A 22,682-nucleotide genomic window follows, 5' to 3' on the forward strand; every position below is an offset into this window, starting at 1 on the left:
TTATAACATGTGTCTGTGTTTGATGATTGGTATGAATCATTAATACAAACACATGCCTCTGTGATGCTGGAGGAGGCTGGGGAGAGGGAGGTCTGAATGAACACTTTTTAAATCTTTTACTGTACAGCTCTGTTCAGAGTGAAGGAATCTATCTGCACATGAAATCTGCTCATTGAAAATTGTCCCCAGTGTCCAGTAACAGGAACACGTGCTAGGCACAGAGCAGAACCCAGGATACAGGATCCAGCCCTCTGTCTATACGTTACTATTATTGTTATAATTTCATTTTATGTTTTTATTTAAAAAACAATATTTTCCCTGTAAGCCAGCGCTAGTATTAAACTTTTGTTTTTGACTATGTATTTTATCAGAAAATGGAATAATTTTTCGTTTGTGTCCAGAGCGAAGAAGACAAGCAATGTTCGAGGAGCAGCTGTCCTGCTGTGCTTTGTGTCAGGACGTCCTGAAGGATCCGGTCTTCACCAGCTGTGGACACTGGTTCTGCAAACAGTGTGTCTGTTCATACTGGGACCAGTGTGCTTCATCAGGAGACTTCTTCTGTCCCCAGTGTGGAAAAATCCCCACAACAGAAGCTAAATGGCAGACAGCCAGTGAACCCAAAGTGCAAAGTACGATTGAACATCTGTCTGCTGATAGACTCATTTCTGAAAACTCGACTTCTTGTGTTATTTAGGAGTTTTCTTTCTCTTTAGTCTCATTGATTTTTTGTCTTTCAGCAGATGTTGGTCTGCAGGAGGTTTTAGATGAACATAAGATCAGTCTGAGGAGGAGATGCGAACGTGTGACTGAAGGAAGTTATGAAACAGGAAGTAGAACCCTCCTCAGCAGGAGCTACACTGAGCTCTTCATCACAGAGGGACAGAGTGAAGAGGTTCATAACCAACATGAGGTGAGGCAGCTGGAGACAGCTTCCAAGATGGAGGCTCTTGATGACACTCCAGTCCAACCAGAGACTCTTAGGAGGTCTGCTGGGTCGGACGGAGAACAGTCTAAAAAATGTTCAAATAGTCATGAACAATCTGAATGAGATGAACAGTGATGAAATGTCTCCTGACAGAAGCATTAACATCTTTCACTGTTTGATGGAGATGATGGCGATCGTGGCTCAAGATTTGGGAGTTCGCCTTGTGATCGGAAGGTTGCCGGTTCGAGCCCCAGCTTGGACAGTCTTGGTCGTTGTGTCCTTGGGCAAGACACTTCACCCATTGCCTACTGGTGGTGGTCAGAGGGCCCGGTGGCGCCAGTGTCCGGCAGCCTCGCCTCTGTCAGTGCGCCCCAGGGCAGCTGTGGCTACATTGTAGCTTGCCATCACCAGTGTGTGAATGTGTGTGTGAATGGGTGAATGACAGGTTGTGTAAAGCGCTTTGGGGTCCTTAGGGACTAGAAAAGCGCTATACAAATACAGGCCATTTACCATTTACCATGAAAAATCTCTCTGTCCATCAGGAGATCCAAGAGTTCCTCAAGTCAAAGAACAGATCAGATAAGAAACTCTCTGACATCCACTGTTCAGCTTTGGCCTACATGCTGCAGATGTCAGAGGAGGTTCGGGATGAGTTGGATCTGAGGAAATACAATGCATCAGAGAAAGGAAAACGGAGACTGATCCCAGCCGTGAGGAACTGTAAAAGGGCTGGGTGAGTCCAAATGTGATTAACAATTCAGACAGTATAATTCAAAGTAGGTTCATTTTTTTTATATTGTCCTGATGATATAATCATCCAGGTAAGGGAATTCCATCTGGACGTAGTGTACTAAACAGTACATTTGCACAATGAGCAAAATAACACCACTGACTAACAATGAGGTCAGTTTCATGATCATTAATTGTCATGACCATTGATCAATGGCCTCCAGCGCCATTCACAGACAGATTAACATCTATCAGCTTAGTCTATTTCAGCATCCTACAAGTATTTAAAAATCATCAGATTTTGATTATCTACAAAACATATGGTAACCCATTTCCCCTCTTTGAACGTAAGTATCTAATATTAACTATCAATTTCACATGCTTTGTTTACATCACCAGTCTCTAAATGACTTCTGTGGTTTAAAATGAAAGAACCCATGTGTATGCTAAGCACAAGTCTGTCACAGAGAACACCATTAACCAAAGGTCTGAAAAACATTTAAATTCCATCCTAAATTCATACACGACTCTTGCAGCAAACAAAGATAATCGTTCACAACTGGAATTGTTTAATGAGTAACCCAATACAAAAATCACATTAACACAGTGGCCAGTAAAAATGTTATTTGGATCCAGATGATAACTTTTTGGAGCCAATTGCAGAATCAGGTCATGTAAACAAACTGTGCACAGCCTGAATGCAACTTAAGTCCCTTCTGCAGATTAAAGCTAAACAATTATTAAAATAATTAAAAGAAAGAAGATAAGCTGACATGTTAGTGGGATATGTTCAACTGTTATCAAATGTGTAAAGTAGATCTAAAGGGTAACCTTTTTCCTTACAGACTTTGTGGCTGCAGACTCTCAGAGACTCACTGTGAAGTTGTGGCCTCAGCTCTGAAGTCCAGCCCATCCCATCTCACACAGCTGGACCTGAGTTACAATGAACTGCAAGATTCCGGAGTGAAGCATCTGTCTGCTGCATTGGAGAATCCAAACTGTAGACTGGAGCACCTGAGGTCAGGTCACAGACTTTAGTTTAATAAGATTTGGGCCAATGGCCAAGTTTTGTGTGTTATGGCAGTCTAATCTGGTCTTCCTGTTCTTAAATATAACCAGTGGTTTGCACCCTGTTGTAAATTTTATTTGTACATTGTACATAGAAGGCATCTCTTGAGTGTAGACTTTGACAAAGATACGCTTTGAGGATGTTCTTGACTTGGGTAAATGTTGTGAGTCATATCTTCTTCACCAGGGAAAGAATTCTATCAGTATCCACTCTTCTGTGGTTTTCCAGGAATTTTTGCTATTGCTGAGCTGAAAATTGCATCATGTCATTTTTAATAATATATCAGATTGTTAATGTGGCCACACCTAAAGGTTCTACTATTTTTCTGATAGATTTTTTTAGCCTGACAAATGCCTACATATATCATATGTAATATATACAGCTTTTATGTGTGAGCTGATACTAATTTTGCTATGAGACTTGACTGAGGACAGCAGCATGTTTGTTGATCTGTGTTGACATGAGTTATTGTTCAGGAGTTTGAACCACAATTCCAAAAGGACAAGGTCACTCTACTCATTTATGGAAAGCTTACTGGTTATTTATAGTAATACTGAACTGCACAATTAAAAATGTAAATGTTTGTGCAATAACTGGATTCTTGATTCTTGTTATTCTTTCTTTAGATTGAAGGGCTGCAGGTTGTCAGAGTTCAGTTGTGCATCTCAGCTCTGAAGTTCAACCCATCACATCTGAAACATCTGGATCTGAGTGACAACATGCTGCAGGACTCAGTAGTGAAGCAGCTGTGTGGTTTTCTAGAAAGCCCGGAGTGTAGACTGGAGACTCTGAGGTAAAATTCAAAATCTTGGTCTGTCTGCAGAATTTGTTCAAAGTTTTGTCTAAAAACTAATTTTCATTTTATTTGCATTGAAGTCCAAATGACTGTCTGCTCCTCAAAGAGGAGCTTATAAAGAAGGTTTATAACATTCATTAGCACACACTGTACAAATTAAATTAATTACTGTGCCTAACATGGGTTGTACTCAGTGGTTGAGAGGAGAGGTAGAAACACTTAGCAGGACAGTCAGAAAAACTCACGACCACACTCGTACTGGGAATTCCACAGTGCTTGTCCTTTAATGCACACTCTCTTCATCAACCTTACAAGGCCCAGTCTAACGACTACTGTTTATCATACATGAAGCACAGTGTTTCTACAACCCGTAACGTTGCAAATTGTTAGAGGGGTAAAACATATAAAGTCCGTGTCTGTCCACACTCTCACGTGCTAGCACGTTGCTCTCATACTCCACAGAGGGCAGTGGCGCATACTTCTGACCTTAAATTGTCTTAAAGAGACACCACACCATTGTGACTGTTACAAGCTTATCTCTGCGGTTGAGAAATTTATTGTTAGTGTTCTCTGAGGGGTATTCGCTTTACTAGCCCAATGTTATACACTTGTTATCTTCTCTACAAGTTAAACACATTATTACGTTATTAAATAATAAGTTTTGTTTGGTAACAACAAGTAATTTCATCTTCTGCTCAATACATTTGCAGGTTGGCTTATTCACCCTTTCAGAATAATCCCTTATCTCCTTTTTCATTTCTGCTATGGTGCCATAATCCTGATATTTTTTTTAATGAAAAACTCCTTTAAGATGTTCATTGCAGCCAGTATAGTGTCTGTTTTCACGACCTTTCATACTACTGCTTTACACACTGAGCTTTGTCACCTCGACTGTTTTATTGTTTTCCTTTTTTTCCATACTCTTGCAAGGTTGGCATCCCAGTATACTATTATTGTGATACTTCAAATAATACTCAGTAGAGCAATGCAAAAAATGTCTTACACAGTGGATGCCCTAATTTTAAGTCATAATTGATTCAGTTCCATTTTGTTTGTTTATATAGAGGCAAATCACAACAACAGTTGCCTTGCAGAATTTTATATTATAAGGTAAAGACGCTACAATAATACAAAGAAAAAGGAGAAAACCCCAACAATCATATGACCTCCTTTGTGCAAGCTCTTTGGCAAGAGTGGGAAGGAAGAACTCCCTTTTAACAGGAAGAAACCAGGCTCAGGGAGGGGCGGCCATCTGCCACAACCAGTTGGGGACCTATGGGCCTATGTTGTTTATTTTCTTTGAATGGAACTGATCCAGAGCCAGCTTTTGTTTGTTTGTTCATACACTTCCTTCCGACTTTAGTTTGGAAAATGTACTTGGCATAATAAAGGTTCAGTGGCCATTTGATGAAGAGTTTGATTTGGGTCACTACAGTAATGCTATAAATATGCACATGTAAAACCTGAAAACCCTGGATCAAATTATCTGTGATTTTAATGTATATAATTTTTTTTCTTATTCAGACTGATTCGGTGCAATTTGTCAAGGACCAGCTGTTCTTCCCTGGCTAAAGCTCTGAATGCAATCCACTCCTATCTGAAGCTTCTGGACGGGAGTGAAGCACCTATGTGGTTTTCTCAAGAGTCCACAATGCAGACTGGAGACTCTGAGGTTAGACACCATGTTTTAGTTGTACACTAGGATGAATATGATATGAAGTCTTAGCTCTGAAGTCCAACACCTCCCATCTGAAACATCTGGACATGGGTGACAACAAGCTGGAGGATTCAGGAGTGAAACAGCTTGCTAGCCTTGTGGAGAGTTCACACTGTAGGCTTGAAACTCCGAGGTCAGTTTACTTTTTTATCTGTTGCATCCATTATCCTTATGTAAGGACATCTGGATTAAGTGGATAGAAGCTGATAAGATAACAGTCCATAATTACAGAAAGCTAGAAAAAAAAAGCTTGTTGGTTAGGAATAATTATTCTTGAGCTGCACATTTAGAACCTGAACACATCTGGTTGGATTATCAATTATTTTATCTCCACATTTTATTCTTTACTCAGATTAAGGGGCTGTGAATTGTCAGAAACCAGTTGTTCTTATCTGGGTTCATCTTTGAAGTCCAACCCCTCCCATCTGAGACATCTGGACCTGGGTCACAACACCCTGGAGGATTCAGGAGTTAAGCAGCTGTCTAGTCTCATGAAGAGTCCGCATTGTTTACTGGAGATTCTGAGGTCAGTAAACGATGGTAGTCGGTCCACACGGTTTTCAGGAACACTGAACTGAAGTTAGTATCAACCCTTCGGCATTTCCTGTAAACCTGCAGGCTTTCATGAGTACAACTGAGAGGAGAACAGTGATAATAACTTATGTCAAGCAGTCACATTCAACCAGAAGCTTGCTGTGGTCTTGTGTTTGAGTTGATAACCAGACAGTTTCTTTTGTTGTGTCCGAGAGAGGTCCAAGTCCAGAGTTTTGTGTATTACTGTTAAAAGTGGAACAAATATAGGACTGGGACCAGGGGGACATCAGTCAGTGGCGGACAGATCAGCAGGTAATGTCGGTTTGGGGTAATGACAGGGCCGTGTGCGGGAGTGCTGTACGCCAAATGCCAAATTGGCGGACAGCAAATGGCGTCCCCAGGCGTTGAGGTGGAGCCCGTCTGCCCCAAAAAGATGCCTCCTCTCCCAGAAGGCATCAAAATTGTTAATAAAACCCACGCCGTGGGAGACACAGGCGGAGGAAAGCCAGGTGTTAAGGCTGAGCAGCCGGCTGAAACGGCCTATCCCTCTGTGGGGGTGGGCCCGGAGATAAAAGCACTCACCTGCAACTGACCAAGGAGGCTGAAGACTTGGAGGAAGTCCAGCTTCAGCAGCTCAGATTGCTGTTTGGGGATGTCATTGGTGCCCTAACAAATTTCTGCAGTAATGAAGCCTGTGGGGTGCTCAGTTTACTTTATGAAATTGATTAGACTTGATGCTAAAAGCTCAGCATGTTCACACCAACATGTTAACATGAAGAACTAAGAGCGCGCTAGCTACACTGCACAGCCTCTCCACTGCTGCTCTGAAGAGATCTGAACCTCTGCTGTATTTTATACTGGATGTGCTGCACATAAACACTTATTCAGTGTTTCTTTTTCTCTCCACAGATGGCTGCCATTTTGGTAAGAGAAGATGAACTGAGTCCACAGATCCACAGAGGTTGAAGCAGCAGCAGTTTGTGCATAGAGTCTCTCACTGTTCCATGTTACTGGGATGTGGTGCGTCAAGTAGAGCTCCACCCATCAGTCACTGATATAAGAATCGGAAGAAGCGCATAAAACTATGAGTGCTGCAGTGCAAACTGTAGACAATGTAGAGCCAACCATGTGAACTCCACCATGGAAGGATAAACTGTAATTATACCCATGATATCATTGTATCATACAAGAAGCACCCTGTGTGTTTCCCAGGCCAGCAGTGCTTCTTTGCTTTGCTCATGTATAAAAAGATGGACATGTATGAGCATTTATAATTTATTTCTTTTATTTTCATTATAATACTGTATATGATCAGGTGATGAAAATTTCTGTTCATAAACAGCAAATAAATTAATAATAAACATGTATTTATTGTTCTTCTTCTCTTCAACTGCATACTCATTGTATAAGACAAAGTGATGTGTTACAGGCACTGTTAGCATCACTGTCTGACATTTAGTCACAATTGTCTCAAAGTCCCACTGCGCTAAAAACTGCTTAACATAGATGTAATGTTGCCATTTGTTTTAAGACCAGCTACTGCACATAATTTAAATAACTTGTAAGTATGTGAGTGACATAAAAATAATTCCTGAAAGCTTCATAGATGTTGATAAAGTTTAATCCAGATTGATTGATGCCTCTAGCAGGAGTTAGGGAACAGACATACATACTTATGCTACAATGATTATGGTAAGATTATACCTGGGATGTCAGATTGACTATGACAGTGTACATATGTAGGTTGTATGTAGCTTTACATCATTTCCTTAGGGATTAATAAAGTATTCTGATTTTTTTTTTTTTGCATTAACATGAACCATGAAATGTAAAAAGAAATATTCTGAAAGGATATTTCTTTTATTTTTATTTTTTCTGTCATTTTTTTTTTTTTTTTGCTGAAGTAGTTGATATTTGAACATTTATACATCTGTATCCCTAGGGGTTAAGAAAGTGAGTCCAAGTTCTTTGTGGGGATTTAAGCAGTTTTTATGACAGAGAAAAAGCGCAGGTGTTTGCAGGTGTATATTTTTTTTAATTTCCTAATGACAGTTTTCGGCATCACTCTTTAAGCTGGCTAGAAAAACAACAAGCATTAATGTGTCATTGAAAATCTTTGTACTACAGTCAGTCATCCACCAGAGGACGCTGCTGATCAACAAACGGCTCTGCTGACGGGCCTCGTGAGGATGGAGCGGTTAGTAAATAAAAGTTCGCCGCAAAATCTGGATTAGCAGCCTAACACACTGCACCCCGAGGCTCCAGGAGCTGCATGCTCATCCATCAGCTCTGCCCGTGACAGTTTGATTGGTTACATATGTTTTCTTATATGTAACCAACATAAACTGCAATACCACCTGTGATCAGCTTCTGTCACCTGCCTTCACAAAGAATCAATAAACATTTTTTTAATGTGCAGATAACTTTTAAAAACTTGCTGAAAAGCTTGACTAACATGAAAGAAGTTTAAAAGCAGTTCACCGTATGTTCTGCGACATACAGAAGCCAATACTCGGCTCATACTCTGCATGTGATCAATCATCAGAACCTCTGTGCTTGTCTAAATACCGACCGATCATAAAGACGTTCAGTCCTCGCCATCACTTTCATGACAGACTGAGCCAATCGCGCAGAGAGCGTGCCACCCCGCAGTGACATCCTAAACCTTATGATGGTCTCTGGCACAGCCTCGTGGACTATTTTCTGGTTGACACCAAAAACCACCAGTCTGCATAAAAAATGCAGCATTTGCTGCAAACAAGAACACAAGTTATCAGTGACTAGTCCAACTAACGGTCAGTGAATACTGAGATTAGGATTTTCCTGAAGTGGGTCTTGTATTGCTATCTGATTATCTTGAAGTATACTTTGTCAGACCTTTGTGTATAATTTTAATTAGAATAAAAGTACCATTCAAATGCCTCAATCTAAGTAAAAAAAAACTTGGTCTTTTAGTGTGATCTCATACGGGTAACTTTGGGTGGTCTGAGCAGATTGGAGGGTGAGTTCACTGATATGCACTAAGAAATATGATCTATAACCTAATCCAGATCTGATGAAAATAAGAAATAAATAAGAAATAATCTCATCATCAATAAAGTGTTCTTTTGAATCATGTCTTTTTCTTTTACACTTTAGTTTTACTTTGAAGGCGCCGGAAGTGAGTGTGGCGGCTTTATATCTGGAGCTGAAACTTTCTCCTCTCATTTAAAGTTGCTTCCAGCGGAGGACGGACCTTCGCCGACAGCTCGCACTTTTACAGCCGCAGTCGGGTCACGGGCGCATGGCCATGGCCTCCATCGTCTGCCGGGTCCAGTACTTGGAGGACTCGGATCCGTTTATCTGCACAAACTTCCCCGAACCTCGGAGACCTCCGACGGTGAACCTGGAAGAGAACCTGCAGCTCAGCGAGCAGATCGCCGGGATCCACAAGCTGCTGGAGCCGCCGCTGAAGGTGGGTCACTGACGGGACTACCTGGTTAACGCCAGTCCTGCCGGGGAGCTTAAACCTTTACGGGGAAACCTGCGAAACCGGACCGGACAGAGAGGCTGGGGTGGGAATAAGTTTTAAATGCCTCGAATTATCCGAGGCAGGCGAAAGTTTTCAGGTGTCAAAGAGGCGTTTATGATGTTTGCTGCAGTCCAAAAACACACACCGGACTTTAAAATCATACAGTCGCGAGTCGTTCAACAGGATAGCAGCTGTTGTTCCTTTTACACATTTAATACTGAAATCAATACAAGTGTAAGAGAAACAGGATTTATCGACCTGCTCCTCATTAAAGCAGAAAACGTTTTAATTAGACTTGTATCCGTTTCTCTTTTTTTCAGTCTGATTTTCCACGTGAGAGCTTTTTCCTTAGTCCCAAGCCCCCTTTCTCTGTCAGGGATTCAGAATCGATCAGAACATAATCAATAAGGCTTAACGTCACTGCAGGGTTATTTTCACAGCAGAGGCATTCAGCAGCACCCTGAGACAAAATAAAGCCGTCTGTTTAATCGAGATGGAAAAGGGCAGAAGGCAATATAAAAATGCATAATGTGCCTTCAGAAAGGTGAAAGGTTAGGAACTGAATAAGTGCAGGTGCAGTGAAGGTAAGCTAAGTGGAAAAGGTTAAACTAACAAACTGTAACTCCAGGTTTATTTCGGGGACAGAAGGTAGACCTGAATGACCCCACCGGGAAGTCTCAAAGGAAAAACCAAAACACTCAGCACCCTGTGCGCTCAGACTGAAATGTCAACAACATTTTGTATACTTGGTTATCTTCCCTAAAGGGTGAACCCTGCTGACTCTGTGTTCATCACGGGTTTAAGACCAAATCGTTTGTCTTTCATCAAAAAGACCATTTTATGTCATCTTCATTTAATGCCTGAAAGCTGTGGGGGGACTTGTGTCCTATTATTTCCCTCTCAAACTAATGATCAGGCCGTGTCATGTTGTAAAGACCTCATAGAATAATATTATTCAGCCTGCAGGCTTACTTGTGGTTCCTGCTTTTCTGAAAGTAGAATGGGAGGCAGACCTTAAGGGTCTCTTCCTGTTTAAAGGAAGTTCTTCCTCCCCACTGTCACAAAGTGCTGCTCATACTGGATCTTCTGAACATTTGTATCACTGGGAAGTGTCTGCAGGCGATTGTTGTGAACAGGGACTGTATAAATAAAACTGGATTGATTCAAAATGAAGAAGTAGTCTTCCTGCCTTTTGAAGCTATGTATGTGCAGTTTTGCCTCATGAAATTATTGTGAGAAGTCGTGTTGCTCCGCTTCTCAATGGTCCATTCTGTCAGGGAGCTGAAAATGTGGCTGAAAATGGTGAATTTAATGCGTCGTTGTTTGGAAAAGCGGAATAAGCTTCGTGGTCCTGTTTCCTGTTGCTTGGGTGACTAATGATGCTTCTTTGTGCTAAGGAGTCTGTTTTTCCAAACAGGAAGTGACGGCAGCGTCATGTCACTCAGGCTCACTCAGCATTATGTCAGCATGCTGTTACACTGCAGTTAGTCATGTTACATGTAAGCACACATTCCACAGTTCTGATGGTCTGAAGTACACGGCACAATAAAGTGATTGCGTAACATTGCTGAGAAGAGCGGCGTCTGGTTTAAGCGTCAAAATGAAATGAGGTTAATTTTAATGGGCGACTGTCAGAAACATCTAAATGACTTTTGGCTACAGAGTTTATGATGGGCTGTAATACAAGAAGCTTTTAATTGCAGCCTGTTAAATGAAGATTAGCAGCAGTGTTATAATTCAGTGAGCCCTGATGGTGCCAGTGTTGTGGGACTGTCTGACATTAGGTAGCATTATGAAACTTACAGGCTAACTTCAGAGCAGATTTCTCTGAGGCTGGATGGTTTTCATGACAACCGCTGTACACGAACCTAATTTCCACAAAATTTCCAAGAAGCTAAAGTTGCCATCTTTGATTTCACTCCTACTAAAGCTCCTTGAGAACGTCATTATTTACCTGACTTATCAAGAAAAGCAAGGGCTGTTTTTAAAGCTGCCTTTTGTAATGACACTCTGCACGTTTTAATTAGTCCACTGTCAGGAGGAGTTTATTACAAGTCAAATATTTATTTATTTATTTATTTTAGCGCAGCCTTTTTTCCAGACCCTTATGTCTTCTTAGTTACGTGTTTGGTTAAAAGAGATACACTCGTTTTACGACCTTGTGGTGAAAAGTGGTATTACACTAAAGTGCAGCCTTGTACATAAAGAAGCATCTTTTTTTTTCTTCACATTCTGTCTTTATTTAATTTTTAAAGGTTTTTATCACAGGTATTTATAATAAGTATTTTATCTGCGGCAGAACCCTGAGCCTGGTTCTGCTGATGGTTTCTTCCTGTTAAAAGGGAGTTTTTCCTTCCCACAGTCGCCAAATGCGTGCTCATAATGGGTCGCCTGGTTGTTACGGTTTTCTCTCTATTGTTTTAGGGTCTTTACCTTTTAAAAATAAAGCACCTTGAGGTGTTGTTTGATGCTATATAAAGTGCTACTGCATTTAATTGGAATTGAATTAAAGTTGCATTATTTTCACACACCAAGAGCTGCTCACAACTGTCTGTACCCGTGCATTTCTTCTTCACTGTTACAGCCTAATGAAGCTTGGACTGTGTGGTCATTTCCATCTGTCTTTTGTAACTCCATGTTGTAGTTTTAGTATTTTTTTTAATTTTTTTTTTTTAATGGTCTTTGAAAAAATAGTTGAAAAAACTCCAAATAACTGAACCAGTCAGAAATGTTCAGAGCTGCAAGCCCTGGCAGGAAGCTGCACGTACTTATGAAAGAAAGTTGGATCAGGAATTATTTGGAGGTAAAACTTGGAGCTTAATTTAGACCTTGTTTCATCTGGTGTTAACACAAAAGAATGGAAGTTGCCATAAAACCCAGTGTACTCACAACCTTTAGTCCCAGGAGCCTTGTTCACCTTTGGCCTTTAGTTCTCTGCATTTGCGCTCCAGATGAGTCACACATGTCATTATTGTGCACGACTCTACTACACCTTATTTTCAGTCCATGTTTGGCATGCTGCTCTAAGGCCACAGCATAGTAAACAAACGCATTAGCAACAACTACATATTTTTTATTTTTAATAATAGTGGTGAGCACCAATCAGGAGCATTTCGAGCTGCAAGGCTGACCCAAAAAGTTCCAGAACCTTAAGATAATAATTCCTTCAGACATTTATTTTGTAAAGCGGTTTCTTTGCCAGTGAAGAACAGAGTCCCGGCAGTGGAAACACACTGAGCTCTTCCAAAGCCTCCTAGTCCCTGCAGTGCAAACACAGCTTTAACAGTGAAACCGAAGCATGACGATGACATATCTGAAGATGTGTTTTAATGGTTAGTCCATCCAGTCAGCGTCACAAGAGCAATTTACTGATGATGAATCTCATAGTTCCCCTCATCTGTCTTAACCCGACTGCCATAAATGCACAAGTAGTTTTCCAGGACAAATTTCCAGCTTTCAAGCAATCAAAGCTCTCACAAGCTTCAGCCTCAAGCTACCGTGGTCATAGCTGCAGACAAGGAAACGGGACCCGTAACTTCTAGGAGCTGATGGAGGCTTTAGAGCCACACTTGTTCAAACTGAGAAACTCCTCATGTTTCCGTTAATGCTCGAAAGAATGTAGAAGAAATGTAACTGTGCCGCTTTAGACAGTAATCAGACTACAGTAACTACGAGCATTCAATAGTGATTTGGGTTTGGAGGGTGAGACGTTACAGCGCTTCGCACAAAAACAATAGAAATATCCGTGTGAGCTGCCAGGTACAGACTTTCAGATATGTATTATTGCTAATAGTTGAAAAGTTACAGTGGTATGATTTAAAGTTTTGCCTTCATCCATCTTATTGACGTCACATTTTGCTCTTTTTCCCTCTGCAGTTATTAAAAGAAGGATGAAGCAATCATTGCTCAGCAGTCTTTGTTTGAACATGTTCTGCACTGTTTCTGTGAAACACTAGTGCTGATTTCTCACTTTCTAAAAAAGGAAGTTCTGTTTCAAAGATTCATAGCCATCATGTGAGCCCGACACCAGCCTGCCGCGAGGCGGCCGGAGCCCGGCTGGAATTTCGAGCATCAGATAAGCACCAGAGAACGCTGGTCCCTATAGATTACATTCCTCCACTGACCCCCTAATTGTTCCCATCTTGCCCCAGGGCTCGACCTGAGGCAGCTCCCCGCCTCCTTGATAGATTCAGTGAGATAGTGAGAATGGTACACAGTCATTACATCTGCTGTGCTGCACGAAGCTGGTTCTATTTCATCGCCGTCCTCCTGCTTCACTGCCTGGTTTTTGGAGGAAAAGGGTGGGACCTGTAAACAGCAGATAAGCTCGGATGGATGCATGGACGGATGTAATACTAAGAGCAATGTGTTGATAAGAGCTGAACAGGCTTTTCCTTCCCAAAATTTGTAGGCAGCAGTTGCACAAACAGTCTGTCGATGAGTTTTGTTTCATACGCTCAGTGTCGGCTTTAAAGAGGATCAAAGTAAATTAGCAGCAGTGTTTATTTAAATCGAGTGTAAAGCTGTTTGCACATGATCTCCGGACAGTGTCGCGGGAAACCGTCTGAGTTTGTCCCGTCTTGCATTCAGCACACACTGCACAAGATTCTCCACATATGTTTTGTCATTACTGGAAATACTTCATTTAGTTTAGGCAGTGCGTGACGTCTCGCCTTCTCCTCTTTCTCAACCAAACCAGTTCAGACAGACGACTGCTCTAATACAATTCATAAAGTCATCCGGGCACCACTTTCACTTTTCTGTCATGGCACGTTCCTGTCAATTAGAACTTCTTTGCAGACAGACGAGGTGTTTATTGACCTGGCATGAGAGCGTGTCCTGGTAAAGGTTTCACTCCATTTGTTGTACCTGCACGATGAATGTGAACAAAACAGCTGAGGGGCCTCTTCTAATTTCCCCTGTCAGCTGTTGCCACAAATGAACAGAGAGAGGATAACGTATCAGGCGTCCAATCAGCTCAACGTCTTCCCAAAGCCTTCGTTACTCCCCGTGTTTACTGTTTTCTTATCTAGAATCAAGTCAAATGTGATTGGCTGGTGGGAGCTGGATGGATGCGCTGATAGGCCGATGCGCTGTACAGACTCGTCCGAGCTGATGTTGGACGAGGCGCATTTGCAACCACTGCATTGTGTTTTCATGCAGTTGTGTGTTATTTGTGTTACAACTCTGCAGCACTCTCTGTATGTGATTCTTTCCAGGTTAACGTCACTTGCCCCAAATCTGAAGTAATTCCAAACAATGGATGATGATGCTCTTCACTTCCTGCTGTGTCACACATTTGATGTTTGTTTTGACAGGATGTTGTAAATCCGTCTTTTAACATTTGTTACTCATACAGACTGGAACAGGGAACAGCTGTCATCGGCACATGCAGCCATGTCATCAGGCGCAGTATTAGGCTTCATTTGCCTTTGCTTTGCATTATATTGGCAGAGTACGCTTTTTAGTATTTAGTTTAATTGTGGGAAGCCAAAATCGTGATTGAGATTTAGATTTGACTAATTGTGCAGCCCAAGAACACACACTCGTGCTCGGAGTGAATCCTTTGCGCGGTTACAGTCTCTGTCCTCGGAGTTTGTAGCAGGACATCTAATCCAGCTGATTCAAATTAGAAAAGGTGGCGTGTTCTTCAACCTTTCCTGTTTGGTTTTGCAAAATAATAAATACAGTTATGACACAGTTCTGCATAACTGAAGCATCTACATTTTGACCCAGTGGGTCAATAGGATGCTAATCAATGAGGACCAAGAGGGGGGAAGTTGGAGGAGGAAGGCGCCACAACATGCGTATGTGTTTAAGCCATTCCTGTCCACTCTAAGATGTTAGGTTAAAAAAAACATTTTTAACCATTTTGTCCCCACTTCATGGAGATCACCGTAAAATACTAACACTCACAGCCGAACTCCTTTATTTGGGCAGAATCCTGGTGAGATGGAGAGTCGGTGTGTGCTTCCTGTGTCTGTACTCCAGCTTCCTCCTACGGTCCAAACACTTGTTAGCTTAACTGGAGATTTTAGATTACCATGGATGTGAGGTAGATGTGCTCTATGGCGCCTTGAGTGGTCGGTAAGACTAGAAAAGCTCTCAGTCTGAAGGTTCTTAGTGTCTAGGTCTTGGTAATCTAAGGAGCTTGGAAAGAAAAGCGACTGGACTGAAGTTTCTTGAAGACATTTCATGCGAGAAGCAGCTTCTTCAGTTTGCACATAAAGGTCAAAGGTCACTCTTTTGAGGATACCAACGTTCACATTTTGGACAGAGAAGACAGATGGTTTGAAAGAGGAGTGAAAGAAGCATCTATGTCCACTGTGAACAACCATCTTTGAACAGAGGGCGGGGCTTATGACACCCACTGTGCCATCTATAATCCAGTTTTGAGATCCTTCCCAGACGCCTTAACGCCCACTCGCATCCTGGGCCATTTGATCTCAATAGATCACATGACAGGGTGGGGCGCGGTCTCACTATGGGTTAGCCTGAAACCTTGGCTGATAATGACCTACACCCATTTCCACACCTGACTCAGATGATCAATAGTCGGTCAACAACCCTGTTAGGGACACTCCCAGTAGGCCTTAATAATCTGGGATTTGCAACCAATTGGTCTTAGAACTAAAGAAGCTTCTTGGATGAAACGTCTTCAAGAAACTTAAAGCAGTCCAGTCGCTTTTTTCCCAGCTCCTTAGACTACTCTGTATAAAATGTGAGTGCAAACTCAACAGACTTTTCACAGAAAAGGAAGGTTTTTGTAGACTCAGATGTAAAATTAGTTAAACCTGAAAATGTGCAGATTAAGTCAGAGGGATGTTTGGAGCTGCTTTTATGGTCACTGTCTTCTTTAAATCCTTACTGAAAATTATAGCGAAGAAAACGTAAATCCACGAACAACCACGTGACCTGCAGTTACACCATCAGTTTAAAATGTGGAGGTGAGCCTCCTCCGCCTCCTCCGTGCAGCTCCAGGCTGACGGGAAGGATCTGTGTTGTTGGAGAAGAAGAATGTGGACCTGCAGGTCTAGAGTCTGACACTCAAAAGCAGACCTGATGTGTTTGATAACTGATTATTGTACCTGGCCATGGCTCTGCTACAAACATGCTGCCAGGCCGAGCAGGGCGGCTATAAATAGACATGAAGCTGATGTGGATCACAGACCCTGTTTTCTGTTTGAGTAAAAAACACATTCCTGTTGCATACTGCCCCAGAAAACACAGAGCGTGTGTGACCTGTTGGATCGGTTTTGTAAAGCAACTTTCTGTCACATGTAAATAAAATCAGTGAAAGTACAGAAACCACAGATACAAAAGGAGGGAGGGGTTAAACGGCCATTTCTAAAATATACAGAATAACGTCTGACGCGAGCAGCATTCATGTTTTACAGCTGACAGTACGACGGCTGAATAACTGTACGATTATCCAACAGCACAAATGTCACACACCAGCTCCAGCTTTAGAAATGGCTGTGAAACATTTACAGCAGCGACAGTTACTAATTAGCTTCTCTCAGCCTAAACCAACTTTGTTTGCATGAAGCAGTCTGTTTTATTACAGATTACATGGATTTTTCTAAATGATGTGTTCCAGTTTCAATAATAAAAATCCAAGTTATTTGGATGGTGCGCCTTCTTCACTGAGGTTAGTCATGGAGTTCCCCAGGGTTCTGTGCTGGGACCAATTATTTTCACTGCCAAAGGGAAGAATGTATAACATGAAAGCACTGCGTGCATTTCCATTGTTCTGCAGGTAATGCCTAGTTATATTTAGCAATACAACCAGATACACAAGTCAGTTAAATTGCAGACATGTTTTAAAGACAAAGGGCGAGATGACTCCTGTTTCCTGCTGCTAAACTCGGATTAAATTGAAGTTACTGTATTTAACCTCAGAAACACATTGACTAATCTGATGGCATTGCACTGGCCTCTGTTAACACTGCAAGGAACCTTTGAGTCACTTTAATCAGTGTCTCCTTCAACAAACACATTAAACAAATATGCATGACTGCTTACTATAAAAATTAGAAACCTCCCGTGTCTCTAATGTTATCATTTACATTCTGGAAAACTACTCGTGAGTTATGAAACGGTAATATTAAAGACCTATTAGCGTCATATTATTCCTACATTTCCCTACATGGCTGTTCAGTTTCAGACTGTGGGCTTTCTTGTGGTTCTTAGTGATGAAAAGTAGAATAGGAAGCTAAACCAGGGGTGGGCAATCTCAGTCCACGAGGGCCGGTGTCCCTGCAGGTTTTAGATCTCACCTTGGGTCAACACACCTGAATCACATGATTAGTTCATTACCAGGCCTCTGGAGAACTTCAGGACATGTTGAGGAGCTAATTTAGCTAATTCTGTTGAACGATGTTGGTGGATTGGTACCTTCCTAAAGTGTACTGAGATGCCCATTGTTATGAATTATTTATATACAAGTACAATAGAGTTGTTATAAGGTCCTGCTTTATAATGGTCGTGGTTCATTCTTGATAATTCGCTTTGTCTTTATTTTTCCAGTCAGCCAGAATATTTACATGTCATGTAAATTCAGTAAAATCGGGCGTTCTGCAGAAACGACGGTGGAGGAATCGCATTTGTTTGAGCTAAAGCATCGGCACAACAGTCGAGTGTTTTCTGCCGCTGTTGAATCTGACAGCATTGTGTCTCATTACATTACATTGATAAACCAGGACTCCATTGTTTTTAACAAGAATATAATAAATATAATGAAGTATAAATGGCATTTCTCTCTGACGCAGGACAACATGGATCGATGTGATCCTGGACTAAATCAACGTCAGTTTTTCTTGTCCTGTGGCTTTAGAGTTGACACAAAATAGAAGTCGCAGCCAAGCATCGGATCTGCAGCTGTCCTACACTGTGCTGTAAATAAATGCATGAATCAGTCATGCAGAAAAGCTGTTATTGATCAGCTAATTGAAGTTGGTGGCTTACATTTTGCATAAAGTGTGACTCCTGATATTGGAGGATTGTTGCATCTTGTTGTATTTGCCATAAATGTGACTGTTTTCAGTCTGTGATTTATTCGGACAGCAGGTGTCCTCGCATTAGTTACCAAATCTCAAAATGTCTTCAGCTTTATGAGGCTGGATGATCCTTTAGAAATCTGGGTGCAGCTTTAGTGTGAGACTCATCCAGATTAGCCAGTATCCGGGCAGATTACTTTCTCCCACATGAATATAGAGGCAAAGATCCACAGACCTCATCGGTTAAACCGGTCGAGTCAGTTTTGTTTGTTTGCAGCAGCGACTGCAGGATCGGTTTCTACTGACACCAGAGATCGGTGTCCCTCGCTCTGCCTCGGCTTTTCACACACAAACAAATCTGTTCACAGCTGAGCTCTGTCGTGATTCAGCATTGGTTAAACTTGATCTTCACATATGTCTCTGTCTGTGTGTCCATCAGCTGGAAGACTGCACCCTCCAGCTGTCTCCCAGTGGAAACTATCTGGACCTGGACTCTTCTCTGGCTGAGCAGCGAGACGAGCTGGAGAGCTTCTACGAAGATGTGGCGTAAGAAAAGCTTTAGTGTGTGTGTGTGTGTGTGTGTGTGTTTTTATTGGGAACATGACTGCAGCCAAACATGTCATGCAGAGACATGCCGTCCTTGTAACCCCACAAACAGAAAAAAGAAGCACTGGACCCACACAGACCAAAACAAACGCTGTCAACAACATACTCAAGTATTAAAATAAAATAAAAAATAATATGGGGAAAAATGGCCAAGTTAAAATAAAGACAAAGCACATTTTTATCCTTTTTATAAAACAATAGTAGTTTACCATTACTCATTATAATACACTTTATGTAATTTAAAGTACTATTGTTATTATTCATTTTAATTATGTTCATATAGCACATGTGTAACATTGATTGTTTAGTAAAAGTTGTTTACACGTTGTCGCGAAATCGATCAATGCAGAGCAGTGTCACAAACCACGGAGGCCCCAGAAAAGTGCAATCAAACAGCCCGGAGAAAACATCAACATATGTCTTCTGACCAAAATACATGTGGTGGACACTTATAAAGCAGTGGGCCTGACACATTCCTAAATTATATACATGTACTGTAAGCATGCATTGCAGTTATCCTTCTATGCTCTAGTTTCCCTCAGCATGTATCACCTGGACAGTCACGCCAGTGAAGCTTAAGACCCTTAATGAACCGAACATCAACTCAAAGTAAGCACAGATATGCAATGTGTATAAAATACTTCTAACCGTACTTGTAATAAAAGTTAACATAATGGAAAGATCCTCATATGAACAGCTTCAATAAACAGCTGTAATGCAGTATCGATACGGTGAGAAATATTATTAGATGAAACAATGCTGTAAAGAATGTTATCAATGCAGTTATAATGATGCAGATTATATGGCAGCAATAAAAGAATTTCTGTATCTCCACAACATTTAGTGATAAATAAGTGAAAACTGTTTTTGTCGTCGGGCGCTTTAAAAGCTTTGCTCGCTGCAGGCGGCAGCTTCATACTGACCGGCTGCCCGAGAACGTACGTGTCTCAGAGTATAACGATGATGCCTAATTGTGACATCAGCTAAGATGCACAGGAATAATTTGACCCTATGCTGTATATACTATACACTCCTGCCAACACTGTCTTTAAAGGTGTAAAACATTCTGGGGGGTTAAAAAAGGCAGGTGTGAAAGTGAGATCACAGGAAGTACCATTTTAAATTTAATTATTAAAGATGATTGCTATTTTATTTTATATAAAAAGATATAATAATTTTAAAATATACATCTGAAGCTCAGAGGTCCAGAGTGATATTTAGAATCCCTGTGCACGTAAACGTTGTCTGAGTCAGAAACATGGGTTTAAATCACTCTGTATGGCATCATCGCTTTGACCTTCGGATCCATCTGTTGACCTTGAAGGTGATATTTTAAATTTTTACTTTTCAAATGTTCCCAACAGACAGCACGCTTGTAAGTTGTCGTCAATTTTCATCCAATAAATCATGAAGTTAACCACAAAGACCTCGGGGGATGGAGGCCATTTTTTAATCAATTGTTAACATGACCCCGCTCGTCACCGATCAAAACTTCGTGTCTACAGACAGGAGCACCAAAAACACAACTTCCTTGGTAGAGGTAATAAAAATATGAATAATCAAAATAATGGCTAAAAGAAGTAGAATTAGTGGGATAAGTTTTCTCCCACTTATCCCATTCAGGGTTAGGAGGCGGTTGAGCCTATCATAGCTGTCACAGGGCAGGAGGCCCAGGACACCCTGGACAGGTCAGTCTGTCACAGGACTAAAGTGCGCAGATAACCCTGCACACCTATGGTTGGTCTTCCTAGCCCGATGCAGGTCTTTGGACTGTGGGAGGAAGCTGGAGTATCTGGGTTCAAATCCAGGCCTCAGACTGGATCTTCTTTCTGTGAAGAATCACATTCATTTCAGTGATGTGGAACTGAAACACATTATAGCTGCTTGGTGACTGTGTGTGTCCAGCAGTGTAAACTCTGTGCGATGCTGTAAGAGCGTCTGAAAAACGTATTCCTCTTTTAGCCTCCAGACAAACACGCCCACCTTTACATCTTCCCTTCTCCCGTTTCTCCTTCTTTCTCGCTCTCATTCTTTCCATACCTTCATGCTGTCGTTCTTTCCATACTCTAATCCCAGCATGCCGCAGTCTGACTGTATGTGGAAACTTAGCTGTTCTGGGATCACCTCAGACCAGCTGTCTGCACACACTGATCACACTGACAGTGGATCAGGACTTCTTGTAGAAGCAAGTCTTTGTGAAAACTGCACTCAGATCTGATTAAACCCACTTAAACCCACTTTGGAGGTTCTTCTTCCATCGTCTTTACTGACTCGGTGTTCTCTCAAATATGCCAACTCGGGACTCTTTGAGTGCCATGTCCCTCTCGTACGATGATTCGATTACACAAAAGTTAATCTGGTTAGATGTCTGTCACGGAGCTGGCTGCTCTGACTGAACCTGAACTCGGAGTCGTGACTGTTTTTTGTTCTGAACTCAAACGGTTTCTTATTTTTCCACAGGAAAGGAAGGAAGCCCATCCTGATTCTGAGGACTCAGCTCTCTGTTCGTGTTCACTCCATCCTGGGTAATTATGTCCTCAGTCTTCTGCTTTACTTTTTCCCTCCGTCCTCTCCTGCAGCACAGGAGTGATGACTCAGGGGAAACTCTCGCCATCTTCCACCACGGTGACGTGTTGCACTCAGCTGGGAGGATTTCCTCCCTCTGAGTCTGCAGCTTAGAAAATACAGCGGTTACTTTCTCCACATGAAGTGGAGCTCAGGTTTAGAGTTTTACTCGGCTGTTGTTTTATTTGTTGAAGGTGCTGAACATCGGGAAAGGTTAGCAGTAGCTCCTCTGAAGCTTGTTTACAGGGATCAGAGGTGTCCTCTGAGCAGGCTGCTGGAAGGCTGAAAGTCTTTAAAAGCTTCATGGTTTTAAGTGCATTTTGGGAAATGTAGTTTCCTGCAGACTGACCCCACAGGGAGCTCACTGGTGTGAATGTGAGTAAGACAGGATTAGCATGACTCTTCTCACTTCAGGCGAGCTCCAACTAAAGTCTGACACTGCAGACATTTTTAAGACCAGAAACAAATCTCCCATTGAGGTTTCCATGGAAACGGATCGGCTTGAGAAGACGAGCTCCTGTCCGGACTCATCCTGGTTACGTTTACAACAGGAGGAGGAGCGCGGGCATGTTGAAGAGTGTCAGGACTATGTTAGGAAATATTGTGGATCTCCTGATGATATCGCTCATTTCATCCAGCGGTTTCCTCACAGCAGCCTCGTTTATCGCCGATTTCATCTTCAGAAACGGAATGAAGTCGTGGCTCCTGCTTGTCTCGTTTCAGTCCCGAGGAGTGTATTTGACAAGCGAGAGTAATGCTATCGCGAGTCATGTCGAGGTTAAAGTCGGAGCTTTCTGTGGTTTTTACCGTCTTAGATCCCTGTGGTAACTCGCGCTGAATGCAGGAGCTGGTTGGGATCAGGTTATCTTCAGGCTTTCCATTTCACCTGTACCTTACTAACATGGCACCAGCTATAAACCTAGACTGCAAACTTGTCAGTGAGCTGTGCATGTACGGAGTTGGTGATGCAGGAAGTATTTAAATGTTCTGATACTTATTCTGTGCATAAAATTAAACTCTTCATCGCTTTCAAGCTGCTGAAATCACAGAAACCATCAGGAACACCTGTGCAGTCATCTCCTTTATTAGGCTGCAGGACAGCAAGTTTAAACTGGATCCATTTAAATATTAAGTTTTAGCCGTCACCAGTGGGAGTGTTTACCTCGAATTAAAAGGTTTTTTTTATCTGCTCTGTGCAGCTCTGTAATCACCAGATTGATGATTTTCTGCA

At 41.8% G+C, this 22,682-nt stretch overlaps 3 protein-coding genes across 3 annotated transcripts in view; all 3 read left to right on the plus strand.

Moving 5' to 3' along the window:
* The first annotated feature begins 418 nt into the window (after positions 1-418).
* On the plus strand, positions 419-1,048 carry LOC102313563 (E3 ubiquitin-protein ligase TRIM62-like). Its single transcript, XM_042223850.1, has 2 exons — positions 419-629; positions 738-1,048. The coding sequence occupies exons 1-2, from the start codon at positions 419-421 to the stop codon at positions 1,046-1,048; spliced, it is 522 nt and encodes a 173-aa protein (XP_042079784.1).
* Positions 1,049-1,443: 395 nt separating this feature from the next.
* LOC102297005 (NACHT, LRR and PYD domains-containing protein 14-like) lies at positions 1,444-5,827 on the plus strand. Its single transcript, XM_014335791.2, is given in 7 exon segments — positions 1,444-1,658; positions 2,500-2,673; positions 3,350-3,384; positions 3,387-3,516; positions 5,044-5,101; positions 5,254-5,369; positions 5,589-5,827. Coding segments are annotated over 7 exon segments (954 nt in total). The 3' UTR covers positions 5,815-5,827.
* Positions 5,828-8,993: 3,166 nt separating this feature from the next.
* Positions 8,994-22,682, plus strand: part of fhod1 (formin homology 2 domain containing 1) — a gene marked incomplete in the record, with an annotated part of 48,992 nt that continues 35,303 nt past the window's right edge. The window contains 3 exon segments of the mRNA XM_042223833.1: positions 8,994-9,224; positions 18,720-18,826; positions 21,347-21,411. Coding sequence (XP_042079767.1) covers positions 9,054-9,224; positions 18,720-18,826; positions 21,347-21,411 — 343 coding nt within the window.

This window comes from Haplochromis burtoni, unplaced genomic scaffold (assembly GCF_018398535.1).
Source record: "Haplochromis burtoni strain Fernald_Lab_line unplaced genomic scaffold, NCSU_Asbu1 Contig_121, whole genome shotgun sequence".
In the NCBI taxonomy this organism is placed as follows: domain Eukaryota; kingdom Metazoa; phylum Chordata; class Actinopteri; order Cichliformes; family Cichlidae; genus Haplochromis; species Haplochromis burtoni.

What these genes read in the sequence shown, in the direction of transcription:
- LOC102313563 (XM_042223850.1), top strand. Translation starts at nt 419, where the DNA reads ATGTTCGAGGAGCAGCTGTCCTGCTGTGCTTTGTGTCAGGACGTCCTG. An exon ending in CAGTGAACCCAAAGTGCAAA is followed by an intron (nt 630 to 737) that starts GTACGATTGAAC and finishes TTTGTCTTTCAG; the next exon opens with CAGATGTTGGTCTGCAGGAG.